Source organism: Terrapene carolina, unplaced genomic scaffold (assembly GCF_002925995.2).
Source record: "Terrapene carolina triunguis isolate 2854851 unplaced genomic scaffold, T_m_triunguis-2.0 Scaffold110, whole genome shotgun sequence".
NCBI lineage: Eukaryota > Metazoa > Chordata > Testudines > Emydidae > Terrapene > Terrapene triunguis.
The window spans coordinates 4105624-4130804 of record NW_020664461.1 but is presented as its reverse complement, the minus strand read 5'-3'; the positions used below and the strand labels follow the sequence as shown (position 1 = coordinate 4130804).

The 25181-nt window shown below is 44.5% G+C and overlaps 1 protein-coding gene across 4 annotated transcripts in view; it reads right to left on the bottom strand.

Moving 5' to 3' along the window:
• The window catches only part of KIF2C (kinesin family member 2C), a 45120-nt gene that overhangs the window by 678 nt on the left and 19261 nt on the right, over positions 1–25181 (bottom strand). For 3 of the 4 annotated variants that reach the window (XM_024207480.2, XM_024207483.2, XM_024207482.3), the window contains exons 8-20: positions 24800–24895; positions 22886–22940; positions 22629–22791; positions 22176–22266; positions 19305–19368; positions 18270–18361; positions 17877–18019; positions 14762–14966; positions 10848–10958; positions 10095–10162; positions 3980–4091; positions 2972–3088; positions 2482–2605 (exon numbers count right to left, since the gene is read on the bottom strand). In XM_024207480.2, coding sequence (XP_024063248.2) covers positions 2482–2605; positions 2972–3088; positions 3980–4091; positions 10095–10162; positions 10848–10958; positions 14762–14966; positions 17877–18019; positions 18270–18361; positions 19305–19368; positions 22176–22266; positions 22629–22791; positions 22886–22940; positions 24800–24895 — 1441 coding nt within the window. The remainder of the gene's footprint in view (positions 1–2481; positions 2606–2971; positions 3089–3979; positions 4092–10094; positions 10163–10847; positions 10959–14761; positions 14967–17876; positions 18020–18269; positions 18362–19304; positions 19369–22175; positions 22267–22628; positions 22792–22885; positions 22941–24799; positions 24896–25181) is intronic. The other variant, XM_024207481.2, reaches the window with a different exon arrangement.

The window sequence follows — 25181 nt, the reverse complement described above, 5'->3', positions numbered from 1 at the left end:
TCACCCCCACACACACAATTGTAATCATCTTTGTACAAAATATGCCTTGTGAGGTATTGTTTGAACTCCTCCTCCTCACTGGTCAATGATATCATGGTGAAATGTACATAGCAACATTATGTGTAATGTTACGGGCACATGTTCAAACCCACATAGGCCCAATTAGGTAGAACTGGTCAAACAGGCCTGTCAAACAAAGGGGTGCATGTTTATAGCTTATATGCAAACTGAGATAAACAGAGTCCTCAGACAACGAGAGAAGAAAGAGGATAAAGAAAATCTGCATTTCAACATACACAGGGGAAAAGAAACAGCAAGAAGCCTCCGTCCTCCACGTCTCCTTGCTCTCAGCTGGCAAGAAATGTAAGTAGGAGTCACTCTCAGGAAAGTGCTGTTGAAAGGGTGACTGAACTATAAAAATAAGGGCAAAAATACCAAGTGATCTCTCCCGGCCCCTCTCTCTTATAGACTTTGGGAGCAGACCCTGGTCTGAGAGTTTGGTCAGCAATGTACTGAAAACATATAGTAAGAACTTCACCTTGAACCAAGTTGAGAAAGTGTTCTGTTTATTTTTCTGGTTACCATTTCTAACTTTTATGCCTCATTACTTGTACTTGGTCTTTTTGTAGTTAAATAAACTTGTTTGGTTCTTTAATCAAAATTAATCTAGTGTAGTGACTCATTTAGGTAACTCCATTTAAGGTGGCAAGCTGTTATGTATTGATCCCCATAGAGGGCAATGGACCTAATATAGCTGTACTGTTAAGGAAAGGACTGTACAGTGCAAGACATTTCTGGGGGGAAATCTGGGACTAGGAGCATGTTGGGTCACCCTCCAAGGCTAGTGGAAGCCAGAGTGTGGCTGGTGTTTGCTGACAGGCTGCTGGTTCAGGGCTATGGCTTTACACAGACACTCCGGCTGTGAGCTGCAGGAGCCTAGGTGGGAGCTGCAGCAGCAAGGCACCCCAAGTTGCAGGGCAAGTGGTGACAGCCCCTCACTGCTCTGGATTGCACCATGAAATGTCATACTCCCTCAGCTCCTGCTCTGGCTCCCTGCCTGGCCCGAGAGGCTCCTTCACTCTGCTCCTGTTCCCCCATCAGCAGCTTCATCTCCCAGCTGTAATCGACATTACTTCCTCTACCTGTGCCACACAAAGCAGCCCCCAGAACGCCATGCCTCTCTGGCCTCTCCAGGGTCTGGAGGCGGCTAGACTAGGGGCAGTTCTTATCCTCTTCCAAATCCTCAGCTCCACTTGCTGACTCACAGGATCCTGCCATACATCACAGGGCTGCAGATTGAGGCGAGGATATTTATGTACAGAAACCACCTTGCTCCCTAAACATTTCACTTCAAGTCCCTCATGATTTTAGCAGTTAGTATTCCCATGTGCTTCCTGGACAGAGATTAATGCCTCCGCCCTTCAGAAGGCATTCGGGGTTTGATGTAGCCCCAGTACTTCCAAATAGGGACAATTAAAGCCAAGTTGATATCGAAGTGGGGGCAAAAAGACAAGAGTATTCCAAATACTGTTTAGCCAGTCTGACATTAGTCTGGCCTGGGTATAAACACGGCTAAAATGTAAATAGTTCCTCAACATCACCACGTGTCAACCAGTCAACCGTGTGCATTCACATTATGCTGCCTGCCTCACTGTTGCTATTAGTGCATTCTGGGAAAAATCAAGGTAGCTGAGATAGCGCCTAGGGAACACATACAGAACAGTATCAGAAGCATACAAGGCAATTCATTCTGCACAGATCTGGGAAGAAGGGCCAGCGAGCTGGGTTATATGCGCATAGAGTGGGGAATGGAGTCCCTACAGCAAGTGTAATGGCCTGGATTTAAGAAAAAGGAAAGTGTGCACACCAGCCCTAGGTGCTGGCAAGACATGGCTCGCTGCAGTGGCTACAAATATTGCCTTGTGGTAGATGGCCACAAGCCATGTTTAGAACCTGCGTATCAGCAACTGTTACAAGTTAGACTTAAGACCCAGTCTAAACTGATGTTCCTTCTCCTGGGAGTGACCAAAATAATTGGTATACATCAATGGAGGGCAGAGATCCCAAGCTTTCCAGGGGTATACAGCATCCAATCCTATACCTTGAAACTGTCACTGGTCCCTCCAACAAGGGAAAAATGTATGATCATGTCCTAGACAAGTCAGGATACGCTCAGCATCCTTGGCTAGGCTTTGCTGGGTACTGTAGATCACCGAGTTACATTGTACCCTTGGAAAGGATTTTTCTGTACTAACTGGTTAGTGAGTGGATGACGCCTGCCAGAATATTGCTTAGGAAAGAATAGGCAACAGGACATACCATTTGCTTAGACAATCACCTCAGCTCTGTCCCCACCACAGGAGGCACTGGAAGAGGATGAGTTGCATCCAGAAGGATCCCAGAATATTTTACAAGGAATTCCCACTAACAGGGCTTCGAAGGTATGCATTGACAGCAAGCTCTGAAGTAGTCCCAGCTTACCTCCCATGCTGATGAAATTTCTTGATCCTTCCTTTATGAAGCATCTGGCTCTGTTCACAAATGTCTCCAGATCATAGTCTGGTTGCTCTGTCATTTCCAACAGGTCATTGAGTTCAGTCATCTTCTAGATTTAGAAAAGTGACATTGATTAGGAAGTGGCTTTGTGCAAGTTTGGAATGTTTTCATGGCACATCCTATGCTTCTGTTAAGCAGATCGGAGCTTCTGAAGACAGTCCGTTGCCAATGCCAGCACCAACCATCTGAAGGTTGTAACTGGTAGCGGCTAGACATTACCACAAGCCAGTTTACCTTGAGAGGGTGGGAAAGAAACAGCTAGAATAAGTCACTAATGAGCAAAAGGTGAACATTTAATTCCCATGTGCATCACAATCCCAGTTCCTAGAACACCCAAACACAGTTTACTCAAATATGGCAAGTTGATATCAATATGCAGAAGACAACTTGGGCTCACCTGAATTGTCAAACATACCTGTCTCATTTCTCTGAGTTCTTCTACAGCCTTCTCCTCCAGTTCACTAATCTGAGTCATGGCTTCACGGAAACTGGACATATGGGGAGACAACTCCTCTTCCTCCTCCTTGGAGAGCTAGTGTTCATGGGAAGAAACAAATCCCTGATAAGTATAGAGAAATTGTTCTTTGAGCCTCCAAATTCTGTTCCCAAAGCGGGTTACTCCTAGCTGCTTGGCTATGTTCACTGTCTGAGGCTTAAAATAGTTGGGGGGTTATTACCCCTGCTTTAAGTAGATATTGCAAATTTAAATAATTCTGAAATGTAACCAATAATTTTAAACTTTGAAGTTTAGTGTGAAAGATACTAGACTGCAAAATAGATTTTTGCCCATTCATTGAATTTTGTGCACATTCTTGATAAGATGCTATTATATTAACAAAGTATACAATAATGATAGATTTGCTTTTACACAATAATCAAGTTTAGCCATATATTAATGGGAAATTTTAAACCACAGGTGTATATTAAGCAAAATCAGTTTAATAACGGTTAGACCTGGCTTGGCTAATAGTCTTTAGAACATCTCTATAGTTGATTGCACTTCAATCTACCCTATATGGGCAACTAGCATGCAACGGACGAGTTTGTAATTTAGATGCCCAAGGATTTTTTTTTAAGCTATACACAGATATTTTCTGGATGTTTTTGTTTGTGCGATGCCCCGTGATAAAGTTTGTTTTTAGTAACCCAAATGTATACACAGATTAATTTAATTTATTTACAGTGTAAGAGACCAAATCATTTACTACAATCTATGGTTTGTTTTTATTTTTCCAATTTTTTAGCACAAATACACCTATTTAGATGCTTTTGCAATTTTGCATCAAGAGAATAGTTTTTGCTTTAAAGTGTGCATTACTAGCTTTTTGTAGCATAGTACCTAGCGCTGGTTATTTGGTCTCTGAAGTGGATTTCATAAACGGAAGTGTGGGAAAGCCATTAACTAGAGAGTTTATCAACATACGTCATGCTGAAGACTTGACTCTTCTTCACTGCTGTCTAGTTCCTCGTTCTCCGTTTCCATACAGTTCTGCATCTCACCACTCCCACCATTGTAAGGACTGAGCTCTTTCACTCTGCACAGGAGGAAGACTGCGTTATGACAGAGTCTGCTTTGCCCCAAACAGTTCCTTGGTAAGGGTCACCTTAAACAGTTACAGCTACTGCCAGACCTCTCCAAGCCAGTATTCTGCTCCGAGAAAGATGCCATGTTGACAGCCCTGAACGTTATCTCCCCACACAGCACACACACGGGTAGCAAAAACCCTCCTAGGGGTGCTGGGAGGTTAAATTCCTTAACAATTGGGAGGTGCTTCTCCCAAGGTGCCTCATCAGTATAGGTCTACCTGGCTTCTAGGACTTATGTCTAATCAAGCCACTGTTTCTATCAGAGACAAACTGCCAAGGTGGTCAGCAACACTGAAAACTGTCAGTTGAGCTTTACCTGTAGACGAACTTCTCACCAAACTGACGTGTCATTACCAGCTAGGACTTTAAGCAGTCATTGAGGTTAGCTGACCTAAATGCTAAACATTTGCTTTAGGAGCTGCTTCGAGACAGAGGCTGTGACTTGAATACTCAGTACTAAATTAGCTGTAATCTACCTGGAAGGGGGGATGGTCACCAAATCAACCCACCAGCTCCTTTTCCCCATAACCATGAATAATCGGAGCAAGGGACACTTGTGATTATTGGAACCATTTATTCAAATGTTATGGCTCCGAGGCGGACGGCTGAAACGCATCATAACTCTGCTTCTCTCAGCTCCATGCAGTCGGTATCCAGATTTAGGTATTTCCTTAAAGAGCTTTAAAGCCACTTATGGCAGTTAAACCTGCCATGGTATATTTCATATACTGCACTCCCCTCCCCACCCCCGGTATGCAATTGGGCACACAACAGGCACTAGATGGTTATAGTGCAGTGACCTTTCTCCAGTGTTACACCTAGAAGTTGTTTGAATGGCGTTGGCATAAGGAAACTGGACTAAGGGAATGTCTACACTACAAACTTAAGTCAACATACAGCCACTGCAGTAATTACTGCAGTTTTTCATGTCCACACTACCCTCCTCCTGTCGGTGGCGTGCATCCTCACTAGGAGCGCTTGCATTGACTTAACAGACGGGGGTCGGGGGGGGGGGGCACTGAGAGCCCAGGCAGTAGCCAGGCTCCAGCTGGAGCCCCCCACCCACTTCAGGGTGACAGCCTGAACTGTGAGCATGGCATAGGGTTCACAGTAGGGAACCTACAAACCTTTCTTGTCTATGTCATGACTGCCTCAGGCTCAGAGCAGCCAGGGGGCTCACAGCTGAAGCTGTGAAATTGACATGGCAGGCTGGTAGGCTCTCTGCTGTGAAATTGAGCCGAGCCCAGCACCAGTCTTACAGCTGAGGCTGTCACCTCAGGGTGGGGGATTGGAGACTCCAGCTGTGAGCCCAGCTGGTGGGGAAAGGGCAGCTGTGAGCTCCATGCAGGGCTCAATTTCCTAGTAGGGAGCCTACCAGCCTTTCTTGTCAATTTCCTGGCTCCAGCTGTGAGCCCCCTGCTGCAGAGCAGAGCTGTGAAATTGACATGGGCAGTTGTAACCCAGTGTCTACTCAGACACTGGATTGCCCTGACTACACTGATATAAGCACTACGCCTCTCGTGGAGGTAGAGTTATTACGTCAGTGTAGTTGGGCACTTACATCGGTAGGAGCAAGGCTGTAGTGTTGACATTGACGTAATTAGGTCAACGTAAGGCAGCTTACAGCGACCTAACTGTAGTGTAGACCAGGCCCAAGTAAGGTCAGTGTGAAAGAAGATTCCATCTCCGAGCAGCTGCAGCTGTTACCATCACCTCCCAACACCCATATATGAAACATAGGAATTTAGAGACCTATTATGATCAATTACCTGAAAGTGGAACATCAGATTTGGAAACATGTAGGAACACGTGTCAAGATTAGCAATAGTCACAATCTACCCAAAGATTATCCAAGACAAAAGAAAATGCTATTTAACACCTCAGTAGAAAATAATTGCAGCAGATCTACATCTATGAACTAGAGACAGCTCCCTTCATAAGGTTTTGATAATTAATGGCCTTTTGTGGGATACTGGGGAAAGTTGCAGAAAGGAAGACTGCAGAAGAATAGAAACCTGTGGAGAGCAGGTGCCTGATCTTTAACATCAGGCATCATCCAAAAGTGACAAGTTCTGCATCAGTGGGATTTCTCCCCTCACCCCCAGATTCCAAGGCCAGAAGAGACCATTCTGATCATCTAGTCTGACCTCCTGTATAAGACAGGCCATAGAACTTCCCCAAAATAATTCCTAGAGCAGATTTTTTTTTATTTTATTTTATTTTTATTATTAAAAGATCCAATTTTGATTTAAAATTAGTCAGTGATGGAGAAATCCACCACAGCCCTTGGTAAATTGTTCCAATGGTTAATTAATTATTCTCACCAATAAAAAAAAATGTACATCTTATTTTCAGTCTGAATGGGTCTAGCTTCAACTTCCAGCCACTGGATCATGTTAGACCTTTTCATGAAAAATTGGAGAGCCCATTTTCCCCCATAGATATTTACAGTCTGTAATCAAGTCCCCCTTTAACCTTCCTTTTGTTACACTAAATAGTTTAAAGGGATAGACTCAAGGAGCTCAAAGGATTAGAAAAAATGCCTTAATCATTCTGAAGGCTCTTCTCTGAACTTCAGTTTATCAACAGCCTTCTTGAATTGTGGGCATCAGAAACTGGACACAATATTCCAGCAGTGGTCACACCAGTGCCACATACAGAAGTAAAATAACCTCTCTGTTCTTATTTGAGATTCCGGTTTATGCATCTCAACATCCCATTAGCAATTTTGGCCAGTGTCACCTTGGGAGGTCAGGTTCAGCTGATTATCCATCATGACCCTCAAATCTTGTTCAGGCTCACTGCTTCCCAGTAGAGAGTCACCCACATCCTGTAAGTATGGCCTACATTCTTTGTTCCTAGATTTAGGCATTAACATTTAGCCATATTAAAAATGCATATTGTTTGCTTGTGCCCAGTTAACTAAGCGATTCTGATCGCTCTGAATTAGTAATCTGTTCTCTTCATTATTTACCACTTCCCCAATTTTTGGATCATCTGCAAACGCTCAGTGATTTTATTTTTCCTTCCAGGTCATTGATAAAAATGTTAAATGGCACAGGGCCAAGAACAGGTGCCTGTTGGACCCTGCTGGAAACACACCTGCTTAAAGACCATTCCCCTTTTACAATTACATTGAGAGCCATCAGTTAGCCAGTTTTTAATCCATTTAATGTGTACTGTTCTGGTTTTTTAATCTTACTTGATACTGCATGACATTTAAACAGCCTTATGGAAATCTAAGTATATTACATCAACACAATTATCTTTACCAATCAAACTTGTAATATCAAAAAAAATTAAGTGAGTTTGACAGGATCTATTTTCCATAAACCCACGTTGATTTGCATTAGATCTATTACCTACCTTTAATTCTTTAAAAATAGAGTCCCCCATCAGCCACCTCATCATCAGTCTGACAGGTCTATAGTTACCCAGATCAGCCCATTTACCCTTTTAAAAATTGGCACAATATTAGCATTTTCCCATTTTCTGGGACTTCCCCAGTGCCCCAAGACTTATTGAAAAAACTCAACAATAACAGACCAGCAAGCTCCAAAAAAACCACTCTTGTTGCAGGTTATTTGGACCCACGAATTTAAAAATGTCCAACCCAAGCTGGGTCAGACCAATGATCCATCTAGCCCATCTTCCTACCTTCAGACAACAGCCAGTGCCAGATGCTTCAGAGGGAATCAACAGAACAGACCAGTTATCAAGTGATCCATCTTGTCATTCAGTCCCAGCATCTGGCAGTCAGAGGCTTAGGGACACCCAGAGCATGAAGTTGCATCCCTGACCATTTTGGCTAATAGCCACTGACAGACTTATCCTCCATGAATGTATCTAGTTCTTTTTTTAACCCAGTTATACCTTTGGCTTTCACAACACCCTGGCAACATTGTACTTCCTTTTCTTTGTTTTAAACTTGCTATTAATTTTGTTGGGTGACCCTTGACTCTTGGGGGGGGGAAGGGGGGAGAGGAGGAAAGACATTTTCCTATTCACTTTCTCCACACCATTTATGACTTCATAGTCGTCTATCATATCCTCCCTCTCAGTTGTCATCTCTTTTCTAAGCTAACAGGTCCCTTTTTAATCTCTTCATATGGAAGCTGTCCTAAACCCCTAATCATTTGTATTGCCCTCTCTGTACCTTCTCCAATTCTAACATCTTTTTGAGATGGGGCACTCAGAACTGCATGCAGTACTTGAGGCGTGGGCACACCATGGATTTATGTAGTGGTATTATGATATTTTCTGTCTTATTATTTATTCCTTTCCTAATGGCTCCTAATCGGGCTGTCAATTAATCGCAGTTAACTCAAGCGATTAACACAAAATAAATTAATTAGATTTTAAAAGTCGTGATTAATCACAGTTTTAATCGCACTGTTAAACAATAGAATACCAATTTAAATTATAAATATTTTTTGATGTTTTTCTACATTTTCAAATATATTGATTTCAATTGCAATACAGAATACAAAGTGTACAGTGCTCACTTTATGAGATTGAATGCAGTACTGTTAAATTTCTCAGACTAGAGAGAAATAAGAATTCAACAAGTCACTAAACTGACTGGAAGAGAGGAGAGATAGTCCAGTGGCTAGGGTTAGATTGTGACTACAAAGACCTGGGTTGAATTCCCTGTTCTGCCACAGACTTCCTGTGTGATCACAGGCAAGTCAGTCTCTGTGCCTCATTTTCTCCCATCTGAAGTGGGAATATTACCACCTGAATGGGGCATTGTGAGGACAACTATATTAAAGATTGTGAGGCACTCAGATACTACGGTAATGAGGGCCGTAAATATTTAAGTTTGTGCTGCAGGGTTGACACTAATAAGTCTGTGGGATAGTATCTACTGTTTAAAAGTCAGTAGCATTCAGGACCTAAAGTACTTTGATCAGATGTGCCATCAACATTAATCACCAGCTACTGATCTTCTACCAACTACATCTCCCAACCAAATGAGACACTGCCTAATGCCTTAGCCAACAATTACAACTTAAAAAAAATCCCGACAGCTTGGCAAGTTAACATACAGATTTATGAGCTACACATCCCTTTAGCCAGCTTTGTAGGGAAAAGGGACCATTCAGGAGATTTGGCATTATTTGCAAGAGTACCCCAACACAACTGGTACATAAATTTAATGTAATTTTAAATTAGATAGTCACTCTGCAGTTTGCCTTTGATGACCCGCAACAAGGAAACACTAGAGTTTGTGCCCTTTTGTTTCTTTTCGACAAAGTATAAAGGGCCTGAAAGGTTTGGGTTTTTCCAAAAGAGTTTGCTTTTTCTCTCACCAGAGAAATTCAGGTCTTGTTCAAATTGTTTTTCCCTGGAAAATAGCCTGAAGTGCTATTTGGTACAACATTGGATAGGAAGTGAAGCAATTTGTATCCAGGCAGCTTAAAATAAACACTCATTTTACTAATACCTGACAAATAGCAGGAAGAAAAACCAACCAAACACGGCCTGGGCATTTCTGAGTTCTCCAAGGCTGATAGCAGGCCAGGGAAGGCAAGACTTTACATTCCTGATCCTTCTAAGGTAAAGGCAGGCAGATTTTTTTAAACCCCTCCACCCTCCCCTTTTGGCTTCTATACAAAACTGCAAGCAGCAGAAGAGGGAACAAATCCTGTTTTCACTTCTCAGGCCATTTTTAAAGTGCAATCCTAACCTGAAAGCTAGGAAACCTATTAACCAAGGTTTCAATGCATTCTCTTTATTGGTAATTATGCCCTAGCCAGGAAGGCTCTAAGTTGGCTTTTAGAACCCATTTTGATTGAGCAGATTTGACCTGGAGTCAGAACAAACACAGAAAACCAAGCTGCTCTGAAGAGTGACCTAAGGTGGGCGACAAAAATGTTTGCTCGGGAGTTAGTGAGTCATGATCCCCATTGCAATGGGAGAAGAAATTCACAAGTGAGAAAGGCCATTACCTGTCAGCATATCTCAGGGTGTTTAAGGTGTACTCACACGAACTCATGCCTGGGGAAATCATTGCAATCTGAAAACAAATGGAAGATAATAAGCATGTGTCAAGCTTTTGCTTACTGATAAATGCTTTGCCTGACAAGACAAAGGCTCTCTAGAAAGCAAAAATATTCCTAGAACACGGCACGAAGTTTTGACCGCTACAGAAAGTCTTAAAACTGGGAATTTGGTTTCTATTCCCAGCTCTGCCACTGGCTCATTTGGGCTTTTGAAAGGGCACTAATATGTTCTATACGAGTAAAATGCTGTATCAGTCAGCATTCAGTAGTACGTGCAAGTTTACTCAGCAATTTACTCTGGCCCTGCTCCCGGCTGTTATTCAGAAGCATCAGGGATTTGACTCAAGAAAGTTCACTAACTTTTATCCCTGTAAAGCTATGGGATGGGGAGCGGATTTCACTGACTTTCTGGTTCATGTATTTATAAAGCAGTATCTAAACCCTGAATGCACAGCCTTTCTGGCTCATCACCAGCCAAGAACCAGCTTTCTGATGCAAGGAAAGAAGGTAAACATCTTTTCACTCGTGAAATTATCCAGTTTGGCCTGGAGTCACCAAGACAAATATGAAACCAGAGTCACCTAGAAAGTCACTTGTCAGAGTTGGCCCACACTTTAAGTATTATGAACCTTAAAGATGATAAATTGATAGAGAATTAGAACATGCATTTTAAGGTGCCCATAAAGCATTTATACTTACCATACAGGTCCTGGAGTTTGCCCCTATGAATGAGTCTCTCAGCACCTGGGTCAGCTTGCTTTCCCTGAAAGGTGTATGAGATTTGTTCTGACCTAGTGCTCGGATACATTCCTGGAGGGACAAAATAGATCCCATTAATGTAATGTCTGCCATCTTGGTTGACAAGTCTCCACAGAATAGTTCCGGGGGGCAGGGGTTGGGGGGGGGAAATGTACCTACCTACCTTTCGTAACTGTTGTGCTTTGAGATGCGTTGCTCATGTCAATTCCATTCTAGGTGTGCGTGTGCCCACGTGTGCGGCCGGAGATTTTTGCCTTAGCAGTCTCCGTAGACGATGGAGGCCAGGGAGACCATGCGAAACTTCAACTTCCTGAGAGACTTGAGGCATCGCAGGTCCAGAATGGGTCTGAGGCCCCCTTTTGCTTTGGGAATTAGGAAGTAGCTGAAGTAGAATTCCTGTCCCTTCATGTCCCGAGGGACCTCCTCCTCCACCACCCCCAGGTGCAGGAGGTTCTCGACCTCATGAACAAAGAGTTGCTCATGAGAAGGGTCCCTAAAGAGGGGGGTGGGAGGGAGGTGACCCACGACCAGGCCGAGGTGACCCACGACCAGGCCGAGGTGACCCACGACCAGGCCAAATGGCAGGGACGAAGATGGTTGAGGAAAGAACAAGGTGGATCCGGGGAGTTGACCGGAACGTCGCTCTCGAGCGCACCTTCAAAATGAGCGCTTCTGGCCCCTGGGATGCTTTAGGGGGCTGGGCTGCGCAGGCTAGTGGGAGGAGGAAGGGCAGCGATGACTAAAGCTCGTGTGTCTATCCCTTCTCCTTGCAGACCCCTGTCAAGGCTGCCACGGCCTTGGTGGCAGCGGCCAGAACTGCTTCCTCGATGACTGTGGCGTATGCAGATCCAGGGAGCGAAGGGCAGCCCAAGTGTCCTTTAGGTCATGCAACCATGAGTCAGTCTGCTCTGTGAAGAGGCCATTCCCATCAAATGGGAGATCTTGAATTGACGCCTGCATTTCTTGGGACAGGCCAGCAGTCTGAAGCCAGGAGCTGCGCCTCATGACCACCACCAATGTGACCACCCTCGCCGCCAAGTCAGCCGCATCCCACGCCATTTGAAGGGAGCACCTTCCTGCCACCAGACCCTCCCCCCCAGGGTGTCAAACTCCTGGGCCAAATCCTGGGGCAGGGACTCATGGGACTTCCTTTGTAAGTTCAAGAAGTTAAATTTGTATCTGCCCAAGAGATCCTGGTGGTTTGCCACCTGGAACTGAAGGCTGGCTGTTGAATACAATTTCCTCCTTATTTTTGGGGGTTGAGCTGGTGGGCCCCTGCTTGTCCTTTTCGTTGCCCATCAAGACAACCAGCGAGCCTGGAAGTGGGGGGGGGAATGTAGGTACTCAAACCCTTTGGCAGGGACGAAGTACTTTCTCTCCGCCCTCTTGGAAATGGGAGGGATGGAGGATGCAGTTTACCAGAGGGTCTTGGCATTTTTTAAGACCCCATCATGCACTGGCAGTGCAATATGGGCAGGGGTGGACACCGGAAGCACACTGAACAGGGCGTCCGCCTGCTTGGCCATCTCCTCCACCTCTAGGCCCAAGTTGTCGGCCACCCATCGAAGCAGGGCCTGGTGCTCTTCAAAATTGTCTGGTGGGCTGGCCCGCCAAGACCCTGCCACCACCTTATCCAGGGAGGATGACAATGACAACTGTACTGCCGGGGGAGGCCCCGGGGAATCATCCCCCATGGGGGAAGAGGGCTTCGGGATGGGCACTTTCTTCTCTACCCTGACCACCAAATGCGCTTCGCGCTCCAAACCTGGTGCTGTCAACTGTTGCTCCGAGGTGGCGGCCAATGAATGGTGCAAAGGGGGAAATCGGTATCACAGGCATGCCCCACACACGCCAATAGGACCATGGTGTTGGCCACTGGCCATTTTGCTAAGGCGGCATCACAGAGGTTGACGCAGCCTCCAGTGCCCAATCGCGCCGGTGATGCCTCGCCGAGTGGCTGAACTCCCTCTCTGCCAGAGGAAACCCCTTCCGGTAACCACGGTGGGGCTGTCGATGACTGCGTCTGTTGGCTGACCATCACCGCTGGAGACCAGTGCTTGGAATTCTAGGACTGGTGCCGGGGGGACCGATACCGTGATGGAGATTATTCCCACAATGCAGGGGATGGGGCTCTGCTAAGAGGACGACCGGTGGGAGAGTGAACAGTGCCAGGGAAACTGACTGGTGCCGCCCCCTAGTTGACCCACGTCAAGAGGGCGGAAACTGCAATTGTGGTGCTGGTGATCTTGGGCGAACCGCCAAGGACCTGGGTGGCGAAGCCGGAGATCTGTGGCATGGAGTGGGAGAGCACTGCCTTGGCTTTGGGGATCAGCAGCACTCAACTGCCCTCTGGGGGGTCCGGATGGCTGGCTTGCCCTCGACGGGAGCCTTTGCCACTTCCTGCAGCACAGGCAGTGCAGTCGGCACTGGTAGAGGCCTCTGCTCTCTAGGCGCCAGTAGAGTCTGGGAAGGAGTCGGCCCCACCACAAGTCTGGGTCCCCTGCCGCTCCTGGGAGTCAGTGGTGGATCCCTTGGGGGGCTAGAGGCCCTGATTGGGGAGGCATGTCCATGTGGCTCCAGTGTGGGCAGGCAGCCTGAACTGGGACCTTTGCCTGATACCCCATGGTCTTTCTTGCCTGGTGCCAGGGAGACATGCTTCTTGGCCTTCTTTTTGGGCACCGGTGATGGAAAGTGGTGCTGGGCTGATCCCGGTGCCAGGGGTGCGCTACACACCGAGACCGAAGTACTAGGGGTAGAGTCTGGACAGGAAGGCTCGGAAGCCAGGCGAAGAGCAGCCTCCATGAGGAGGGCCCTCAGATGGATGTCGTGCTCTTTCTTGGTCCTGGGCTGAAAGTTTTTGCAAATGCAACACTTGTCCTTCACATGCGACTCCCCCAAGCACTTCAGGCAGCTGCTCTGGGGGTCACTAACAGGCATAGGCCTGTTGCAGTCCAAGCAGAAATCCTCATTGGGACTCTACTATAAACAAATTACTTACACAGTCCTAAGGCTCGAAGTCAGAAGGGACGAAAAACCGCTAGCCAAGGAAAAGGCACTCCGACTAGCCACCACGGGCGGTAAGAAGGAACTGAAGGGGTGTAGGGCCGGTGGCGCCTAATATACCAATGCAGGAGCGTGACACTCAAGAGGGCACCACAGCCGACCCCCTGGATACCTCTAAGGCAAAAATCTCCGACAGCCGTGCACGTGGGCACACGCACACCTAGAATGGAATAGACATGAGCAAGCACTCTAAGAACTAGTCAATAATAAGCTATTGTAGCAGCACCTAGAGGACTCAAGCAGGGTCAAAGCCACATTCTGCTAAGTGCTATACAGACACAAAGGAAGATATGGCCCCTGCCTCAGAGCTTCTAGCTATTGGACTCTTACAGGAACACCTTAGGATTGTCTAACTGCTTGGATTTTTAAATACACTATTTGGGTAGAGCTTCAGAGAATGTTCTAGCAGTCCCTGGGCCGACAAGGTTTAAGCTCAGAGGGGTAGCCGTGTTAGTCTGAATCTGTAAAAAGCAACAGAGTCCTGTGGCACCTTTAAGATTAACAGATGTATTGGAGCATAAGCTTTTGCAGGTGAATACCCACTTCGTCAGACGCATGTTTAAGCTATTAGACTCCTGACAAAAGGATTCTGAATGGAAAGACGTGCAGCATAACTTTCAATGTACAGAGTTGGCCTCCTTTGAGGACTGTCCATTTAAAAAAAATAGACTAAAAAAGCATCCTGCAAGGAACAGCCCTGCATTGCAAGAAGATGGATTAGATAATCCAATAGGTCATTTCCATCCAACCTTTGCTGATTCACATTGACATTGCTCTGAGTTATACTCTACCTTCAAAGCCAGAAGGCTCTTGTTTATTTCTGCCCCTTCCATGCGTGTCTGCCGATCAGCACTAGAAGTATCTGCACCTCTCTCATTTCCAGCTAAGTCGACCAAGGAAAATTTGCCATGTAATTTCCCTCTTCTGCGTAGTATGATTTGGAAGCAGGCATGTGACCGTGAGGAGCTAGAGTTTGCAAAGGTCTGTCCAGATGTCCTACAGTGGAGATATGGATGAAGTTTATTACAATTTTAGATGTCACAAAGCATCTTTCATGCCTAGCTCCCCAGCACTAAGCAAGAACATTCATAAGCTATTCACAAATGACGTCAGTAAAAAGTCTAGTTTATCTGCTCGGTTTTAACAACAAAAACTTTCAGACATTAATACAACTGAATTAAAAAAGTCATTTCATTATTCCCACAGCTTGATTTAATCAAGCCCTAATCCTTCTCTGCTATACTCCTTTGCAGACACTCCCATTATTGGCTGCACTTTGAGACTCAGATCAAACATCTCTTGAAGAGACTGAAGCTGTATATGGAGGCTGTCACTATTACTAAGGAACATTTTTCCAGATTGCATGGAGAAAAATGCTTCAGAAAGCAGTTTACCACCAATCCCAACTAGTAACAGGAAATATATCAACCCCTGTGCCTCAGAAGTCTGACCTTGATGTTTTGTAGTTTGAGTGTGCACTGCCAGCAATTAGAGATGTCTCAGGGTACAGAATCAGCTTTCCTAGCTAGAATGCCTCTGACTGACTACACTCAGATTCCTTACAGGTATTTAATGCCTAGAATGATACCTGCCCTCTCTTGAAGCCTTATAACCCTCATTCAGTTTCCCTACCATTTATACCCTGGAATAAACCACACACCATGCCATATCATGTTTCCTGTGTACACTGCAAGATGAGACAGGTTCCTTATTTTGGAACAGTTTACCCATTGTTTAGTACCATTTACACTTGGGTATCAGTCAAGTTAGTCCAGCAGTTAACTACTCCCAAAATGCTATCCGATGCACTGTAGATGCTCTGAAATCCTTAAAAAGATTTTTTAAGTATATGTTAATTAATAACCCCTGGAGGGTTGACAGGTCCAGATTTGGTTTGCTGCAGGGCCGCACTACATGTTTTCAGCAAGTATATGGTGTGATCCTAAGAATCCCTCAATGCCAGCTGGCAAAGGGCTCTCTGTTCTGTCAGCAACTCCTATCAGGCCTGACAAACCCACTACACCTAACACACTGCTTTCATAGTATTTATCCAAGAAGTGTCTTGTGCAGTATCAAATGGAATCTGATGACACACTGGTCGTCACTATTGTTGTGAAATGTATGCACTGACACTATATGATGAATTGTGTGTGCCTACTGATACTATGCTTTAAAGTCTGTAACTAAACAAAGAGAAACAGATTCTCTTCCAGACAGGAGGGAAGGCAAGTCTCTGTACAATGCAAATTAAGCATGGTAAAGCTGACACAAAGGAAGCCCCATTTGCATGCAGAGTCAACAGGAAAAAAACAGGTTGATGGGGAGAGGATGTGAACTCAATATAGCACCAGCATACTACAGAACAAGCAACTGGGAAGAAGTCTGATTCGGGGGTGCATTTCAAAGATTTACTGGACTACCGAAGAAGGGAAAAGAACCCCTTTGTAGGATACAGGAGGATTCATGAAAATCTGGACCCTGGTTATGGACTAAAAACCCAGCAGCTCTGTCAAAGACTGAATTCTGGAGAGGACCGCTAGTTGTTTGAATAGGAAAGGTAACAATTATCCAGTGTACACTTAGGATTGCATTTGATATTTTGTTTTATTTGTAACCTGATCTTAATATTCTTACTCAACTACTCATTTGAATCTGTTCTTTATTAATAAACTGATTCTTTTTTGTATTACAACTACATCTCAGTGTTGTGGTATTAAGCAAAGTGTGAATCCTATATTGAATCAAACAATTCCCTTTGGGAGAGACAGCAGACTTGGTAATTACTGTGCATGGGACCACACACTACAGGCTGATACTTCTGAGGTGCACCTAATAGCCTGCAAAGCAAAACAGGACTGGCAGAATCCTGAGGAGAGCATGAGTGGTTGAAAGGCTGGTTGGGTACAAGAGCTGACACCCAGCTACCACAAGATAAACTCCCTCATGCCAGAGGCTGCGGATAAAAAGGTGACATACAATCCTGGGCATGCTAAAACAGGGTCACATATGGGTGTGGACATTTAGCATGATGGTAGATAAGCTACCTTCATAACCCCACCCTCCCCTGACCTCCATTACCATCTACGCTCTGAAAAGGCTGGCAAGTTCCCCTCCCACCTTTAGGGAGACAAAGAAACTCTTCATAACATATTGCTGTGGGAAGTATTAGAGTTTGGAAAGATTAAAAAAAATCCAATTGTCAAGTTCAGTTGAATGTGCTTAGGGAGTTCTAGACTAAGAATGGGTTAGGATAGATCAATGCAGATATTCAGTGCGATACACAAGGCCTGCTCTAAACTAAGTTTTGTATTGCACTTCCAGCCTCTTCAGAGTCATGACAAGATTGCTTGCTACTGAACTGGAGGAAAAACTTCTCTAAAAACTCAACTAGCTACCAAAGGGGAGCTTCACAGAGAAGCCACCACATCGTGTGGAATCAGCAGTGCACAGCCATGCTGTCACCACTGTTTTTTCAACCCTGGTATAGGAAGAGCCTTCAAGAGTTCGGATTTGTTCCGTGACCAGCAATTTGCATTAGACAGTCCTTGCCTCCCACTCAGAACCCTGTAGTGCACAGGTGCTGTCCCACAGACATCCCATGGTACTGTTAACCAGACAGTTACCTTGATAGGTTTTGAATATTACGCATGAGCTAGCCATGTTTAAAACCTATTGTAAGACACCCATGTCCATGCTTTCCTATCTCTGGGATTTGGTCTACTGGCTGATTTTCTTCCTCTTCCTTAGAGTCAAGGTGCCGAGTCACGTGCTTGTTATTGGGGGACAATGTTCATTACCCCTTATTTTAAGCCTGGCTATATAGATATCCTATAAAAACTTGTAATAGGAAATAAAGGCTGGAAAGCTAAAAAACCATTAAGGAAGCAGAAGCCCAGGGAGACAAACCTGCAGGCACTGCCCATCTCGATCATTCTGATCACATCGTCTGCACAGCTGACTTGTCTTTCTTGGAGGCCAACTACTTGGACCTGCTGCTTTCCATCCTCAAGCACTCGGAGTTTTGCCTTCTTATTCAAGAGATCAAACACCTGTATTTGAGCAAGGAGATGGAGATGCACACGTAAAGAATCTATTTCACAGTTTCCTCATTTAAAGGACAGGTACATAGCATGGAATTATGCATACGAGAAATGCATACCCCAGACTTTCCAATTCAATACCAGAGACGCAAAGGGCCCATGATCCAGCAATGACAGGCAGATAGCTAAATAAAAATCGTACCATGTATCAGATGCATAGTGAAAAAACTCAGGCTCAAATCAAGACACAAGATCTCACCTTTCCATTATATATTTCAAAGAATGTCACATAGACCTCCAGGTCTTGATTCCTGTACCTGGGTTGGCTTTGAAGGAGGAAGACATCGCGTGCTGATGGGGAAAGGAAGAAAACAAACAACATGACCTAACCAGATTTTAGAGCAACAATTTCAGCTGCCTCTTGGACTCTGCCCCTTCCAAAATGCTTCACAGCAAGGCAGTTATAGTATCTAGTAGCTGGAATGACAAATGCCCCAGCCAGATAGAAGTGGAGTTATCTGAACAATAAGACACCTCCAAGTGAATCTGATTTCAGCTGTGTCCTCATTAGGACTGAAAAAAAGAAAGGGATTATGGGAGCTGCTACTTCTGAAGTTATCAGTGAGCAATGATTTTATTTTCTGGCTTGGTTAACACAGACAAGTTTTAACTTGGCATAACATTACAATCCTCTATAGCTTTGAATCACTTGGTTTTCTTTTTTTTTTTTTAAAATGTTATTAGTTGGGATTCCTAGACAAGGAGACTTGCAGGTAGAGTTCAAAACTAGAATCTTCCTCTATTTTCTGAAAGGGAGAGTTCAAAAGTAAATCCAACTCCTTCCACCACTCCCTCCCCAAAAAACTTTCCTTCAGGGCCAAGCTATTACTACTAGTTTGCTAGGAACCAGCAATACCCTACGCACATTAAACAAACAAACATTAAGCAAAGAACATAGGTCTCTGCCTCAGAGCTTGTTTTGATCTTGATTAATTTTTTTTTTGCTCTAATAAAAGTTACTGTTAATACCATTATAGCCAGAAGCTATATATTGGGTAATATCTATAGTTGGTAATTTACATAAATATTGCAACTAAATTTATCACTGCTTATTGGGGACAACATATGATAATCAGGGTTTATAGGAATTCTTTAAATATTTATTCACAAAGAAATTTACTAAAGTCCATAAGGCCTTTATTTTATATAGATGTGTGAGAAGTTATTGAAGTCTTTTATGAAGGAAAAATACTACACACAACTTGGATTTGAAAACAATGAAGAGTCAGCTTACATGCAAAAGCATATATCCCCTTTGAGACATTCTGAGTTTTCCCGGAGAAGTCGCCTCCCATAGTCTATTTAAAAAAAAAAAAAAGCCATTATAGAGGTGCAGTCCAAGCAAGCCAAGTTATCACTCAACTGTAGTTCCAACAATATTCTAGGAAAAGAGTCCACATGAACAGCCTGTGATCTCAATGGACTATCTAGACATGATGCTACGCAATGTAATTCAGGATAAAACTACAGCTTGATGTAGTTTAGTTCCAAACATTCAAAATGAGTTAACACGTCAGTGTGACAACCACGTTTTTCCCAGCACCTAGGACAGTAGTTTCCAAACTGTGGCTTGCAACCCCAAATTAGGATTATCTTTCAGGTTCCCAAAAAGAGGACACTGCAGAGGGGATGCCTGTGGCCTCCACTCTCGAGGTGGGGGGCAATGTCGCTCTTGGTCATGGTGGCTGGCACAGGCCTGGGATACAATGACAGCTATCTCCCCCTTCCCAGGGCTGGAAGCCAGAGCCAGGATGGGTAGGATCCGGCAGCTGCGAACACAGCAGGAGAAATCATTCGGGATGCGGAGCCAGCTCTTTCTGAGGTGGTGGAATCTCCAACCTTAGAAGTTTTTAAGGTCAGACTTGACAAAGCCCTGGCTGGGATGATTTAGTTGGGGATTGGTCCCGCTTTGAGCAGGGGGTTGGATTAGATGACCTCCTTAGGTCCCTTCCAATCCTGATATTCTAGGATATGGTAACCCTACTCCAAGTGCAGTCATGCCATCAGCACATGGGGTCATAGCAATCCCTAATGTGTGGAGGACACTATTTGCTCTGCACAAAGTCACTTCACATGTACAGTGTGTGTGAGGTCACACTGTGCAGAGGGTATCATTCTGGAGAGCATGTATGTAGTGCATATATATATGATGCATGAGAGGTCACACTGTGTGGAGGGCATCATTTTGCTCTACAAAATTGTGTCCTTCATGCCATCTGGGGTCCCAGGAAGAAATAATTCATTAAAATGGGGTCATACCAGCAAGACGTTTGGGACTCCCTGACCTGGGACAAAGGGACCCTCTAAGTGCTATGAAATGTAAGGGGAAGTCACATGAGTTCCAGCCAACTATTTACCTACAAGCAAGAATTTGGGATCTTAGCAATGTAACCTGACTTCCTCTGTTCAGAGAGGAAAAAAAATTGCACTCCAAGATAGCAAAATTTTCCATGTGGCATTGAAAAGGCAGAATTCACTTTGTTTCCAAACCTGGCAGAACCTTATGTTAGTGTCACTGTGACTACCATCTTGCTCATCCATCCACAATACTTTCAATTCCAACAAAACGAAGGTAGCTGCTGAAGTTAATTGCTGTAACAGTTATTAACACTACACCCTCTAAAGCCTGGAACTGGAGTTATTTAATATAAACCATTAGCCGAACAAGATCCAGTATCTTAGTCTGCCAGGCTTCAATGTACAGTACAAGTCCTTCCACAAGCAGCCATTTTTTTCCAGCACTAGTTCTGATTCTGGATCAGTGATCAAAAATGGAAAAATGTAGTTTTCTTACCTATAATTTGTACCTAGATCTCCTAGCAGAATCTACTTAGCTGAAGTTCACTGCTGGGACAGACCTGCCCATTCCACGCTAATTGAAGTGGCCTAAGCTCTTTGCCTGTGAAATCAGACTCTGCTGCTGGACTGTAACAGCACCAAACTGATGACCAGGAAGTTTTTAGATGAAGCTAATAAACCTCATTTTATAGGTGTAAACATTTATGAGCCCATTGAATTCAATCCATAAGGTATATAGGGAGTGGCCACAACCAGGGATCACCTCCATTATGAGAAATAAAAAAAAAGTTGCAAAAGGAGTTTTCTTTGCATGTCTGGGTAACACCAATGGGAAGTAACAAGCCACAAGACAATTCCTAGGCTACTTTTTGGACCTTTATCTTCCTTAGCATCAATCTTTTATACCAGGATTAGTCATGTGTCTAATCAACTGGTACTAACCGATTAGAGGTTTGAGTTAGACCACTCTGCTACATGACCTGGGGAAAATCATTACCAAAAAACAGACCTGAGGGGAGAGAAATTCAGACTTAGCTTCCAATAATTGGAAAGCTACAGGGGAAGGAAACAGGTTCCAGTTACTGAAAGTCTAGTGTTGAGTATCCTGTAGGCAAAAAAAATGTTCACACTAGCAAGGTCTCCCCAACCTAAAAGCTGGTGTGATGGAGGCAGTGAACCAGGACCAGAGTGTGATGCCACAGAAGATCTGCAGAAAGTCTGAAGTGAAAGAGAAAAGCTTAAGATACCTAACTCCCAGCAACGAAGATCTGCCCACTCCACAAGCAATATCCAGATCAGGGGTATTCGTGTACGAGAAGAGGCTTATTTTTGTAAGTGTATTAAGTATTACTGGAAGAGCTGAGAGAGCCTTTAAAGTGTACATCTTCAAAATATGATCCAAACAATCCTTACACCTTTGAGTAGGCTAGTCCCCCATTTCACAGGCTGGGGAACGGAGACAGAGATTGAGACTTGCCTGAGGTTAGGCACAGAGCCAGGATTACAAGTCAGCAGGGCCTGGGCCTGGTCTTCAACCACTAAACACCACTGCCAGAGTCAGCCTCATGACGGTCTGTGCAATACGAAAGGAAGCAGCTATTCGCTTGCGGAAGTTTTAGTGGTTACGAACTCACCTCTTGGTAAGATAAGTGACCTCTCTCCATTATCATTTCAAAAGGACGATCAAAAACCAAGATGCAAATGCTGGATGAAAGGCTATTTACCTTAAATATCCAAAAGTGCTTTAATCAGTTTATCTAAACGGAGATATCGGAGGCCTTTAGAAGACAGCCAGTCAGTCACTTACATGTGTTTTGCCGCTGCCAGTTTGCCCGTATGCAAAACACGTAGCCTTTCCACCCTCAAAGATGGTCTGTACAAGAGGCCTCGCAGTGAACCTAGGAATTCAAAAGTATAAAAAGAAGAATAAGGCACAAAGAAAGGAGGCAGACACCTGACTAGCGCATACTTGGCTTCAGAAATCACTATACATCTAGAATCTTCAAATAATTCCCAGGAATCCCAACAAATGGAAGTGGATCCAGTAGTAAACATTAAGATTAGACAGAAACTAAGCTAAGGGCTCCTGTTAGATGTTTCACAGTCCACTGGTCTCTACCAAAACCAAATATGGTTAGCTGTATTGTAAAATATCAATCCCTTTAAACTAAGACAATCTGAGGTAATAACCCTTTAAATTTTCATTGTGACCACGTTAATCCTGTGCTGCTCACACCCACTGTGTAAGAAGATGCATTACCTATAAACCACTTCATTGGAAGCAGTCTCATCAAATGAAAAATCAAATCTAAATGCCTGGGTCTCGAGATATTTTGTTAGGTCCACTTTCAACTTCGGCTCATGCACCAGCAGGACACACTTGCTGGGAACTGTAATCACATCACATTCCTTCTTGTGAAGTTCTGTTGATGGAAAAAATATTTGTAACATGAATGAGTAATGTCAAACTGGCATCAGAGTCCAGGCTAAATTTTGCCAATACACATGCACACTTACCTTGCTTATTTAAAGGGCGCTTCCTTACACAAACACAGATCCTGCGCTCTTCTATCTTTAAGAGAAGGATAGGTTACCGAAAGACTGAATAGAGTATCACTATTCCCCCCAACCACACCTGTGCTAAATCAGTGTCACAGTGGAGGCTGTAAGGATACAAGGGCCTGGTCGACACTACAGCATTAGTGTAAAGTAAGGCAGCTTACATCAACCTAATTATGTCAGTGTACACAATACAGCCTCTCTCCTGCCAACGTAAGTGCCCTATTACACCGACATAACTATCTCCACAAGAGGTGCAGGGATTATGTCGGTGTAGTTTGGGTGACAGTGTCCCTGTAAAAACTGCATTACTTGCATCTATTGGCTGTCATTCTTGTCAATTTCACGGCTCCATACTCCGCAGCCAGGCTGCTGCCTGCTCTCTGTTCCAAGCTGGGCTGCCGCCCGGGCTCCCCACAGGGAGTCCTACTGCCACAGCTGGCTTCCCGGCTCCCTGCTGGGAATGGGGCAACCAACTGGACACCGGGTGCAGATCTCCCCGCCCGAAGCCCGGCTGCCCTCCTGGGGTTTCGGCCCCTGCTCCCCACCAGGAGCACAGCTATGCTGCACCTAGAGTCCAGTTAGCTGCCATGCCCCTGGTGGGGAGCAGAGAGGCCTGGTGTGATTGCCCCATTCCTGGCGTGGAGCCAGGGGGAAGAGGAAGGGGGCAGCCTGGCAGGGAGCTGACAGCCCTGACTCTCAACCCCCCACATTGTCCCCTTAAGTCAGTGGAAGTGCTCAAGGTGAGGACGCACACCACTGACTGAAGGAAGATAGTGTGAACATGAACCACCACAGTAATTACTGCCATGGCTGTAAGTTGGCCTAACGTAGGTCAACTTAAGTCAATAGCGTAGAAATGGCCAAATGTCACTCCCCATCACTATTCTGTCAATACCACCAGAGTTTTCTCTAATACTACTGATCAGAGCAGAGCAATTGCTGGCAGGTTATCCACGACCGTATCCTGTTATTGCAGAAAACTCACCCTGCTGCAAATATTGTAAGATACATACATAATGTGCTGGGCTAATGAGAGCCTGGTCCAAAACAGATTAAAAATCCAAACAGACATGACATTTTGCAATGTTTATAATCAATGTGCCAAATTCAGCCCTCCAGTAGCTCCCCTGATTTCAGTGGGACACTAAGGATGTAATGACCAGATTTGCATATTGCAAAGTTAACTACATAGTGACCTCACTAGATCGGAGCTCTTCATTAACACTGCAGTAAGTTTAGGAATCTCTGAAGTCCAGCTATAGGATCATTTTGTTTGGGAAAGACCACATTCTGCATGTCTCACTGGCTGAGCTGAGCCGAGCCGAGCCAGAAGAGGTATTTAAAGAATTTGTGGACTGGACAAATCCCTATTCTGCAGTTTAGTGGCATTTACAACATCACCACTTAGTTTTCAGCCTCCTCATGTTAGAGGCACTTGACCAACATGTCAAGAGTTTGGAACACAGGTCGACAGCTAGCAAGCTACGTTTTACTTCTCCAGACTCAAGTTTTGTCACTGACAGATCAGAGTAATATTTTTCCGAGGGTAGGATGATACTTCAGTTATTCTGGCATTTAATGTAGTCTTAACTCCAGTGGTGGCAGTTTCCACCACCATCTTCACAGCTTGTTCTGCTGATCTGCTTTGAACTTACATTTTCCATGTTGTAGTGTGAACTCAATACTAAGCCATGATGTAGCGCTGTTCCTGCTTATCCATACCTACACCAAGTTAAACTAGGCAAGTTAAGGTATTTCTGGTTATGTCTTCGATAATGACTATCTAAGCACTAGTGTTCAATGAGTGAAAAAAAAAAATCACAGGCGATATTGGTACCTTGCAGTCAAGAATTCTAAATATTTACTTACTGGGTCATTCATAGATATTGGTTGGCAGTCTAAAGTAGCTCTGAATTCCTTGATCATCCGTGCAAACTCCCAGTTTGGACAGCTGCTATCAAATTCCTGCAGGGCAATGACAGGCATTAGCATACTTTATCAGTATATTGTTACTCTGTCCTCATGCTGCAAAGACATGTGAAAGACTCTGCATCTAGAAGTAACCTGATGGAATGATTAGGACTCTAATCTCATTTTGCTTGGAAGGGGGAATCTTCCTATACGGCAGGAGGGACAGAGCTGAAGGAGTTTTCAGTACTTATTTCAACTGCGGATAAGCACACCTCCTCTCTACCTATCCATTGCCTTCTCACATTTCTCCATTTGTACCCCAATTTTCCTCTCCGTAGTA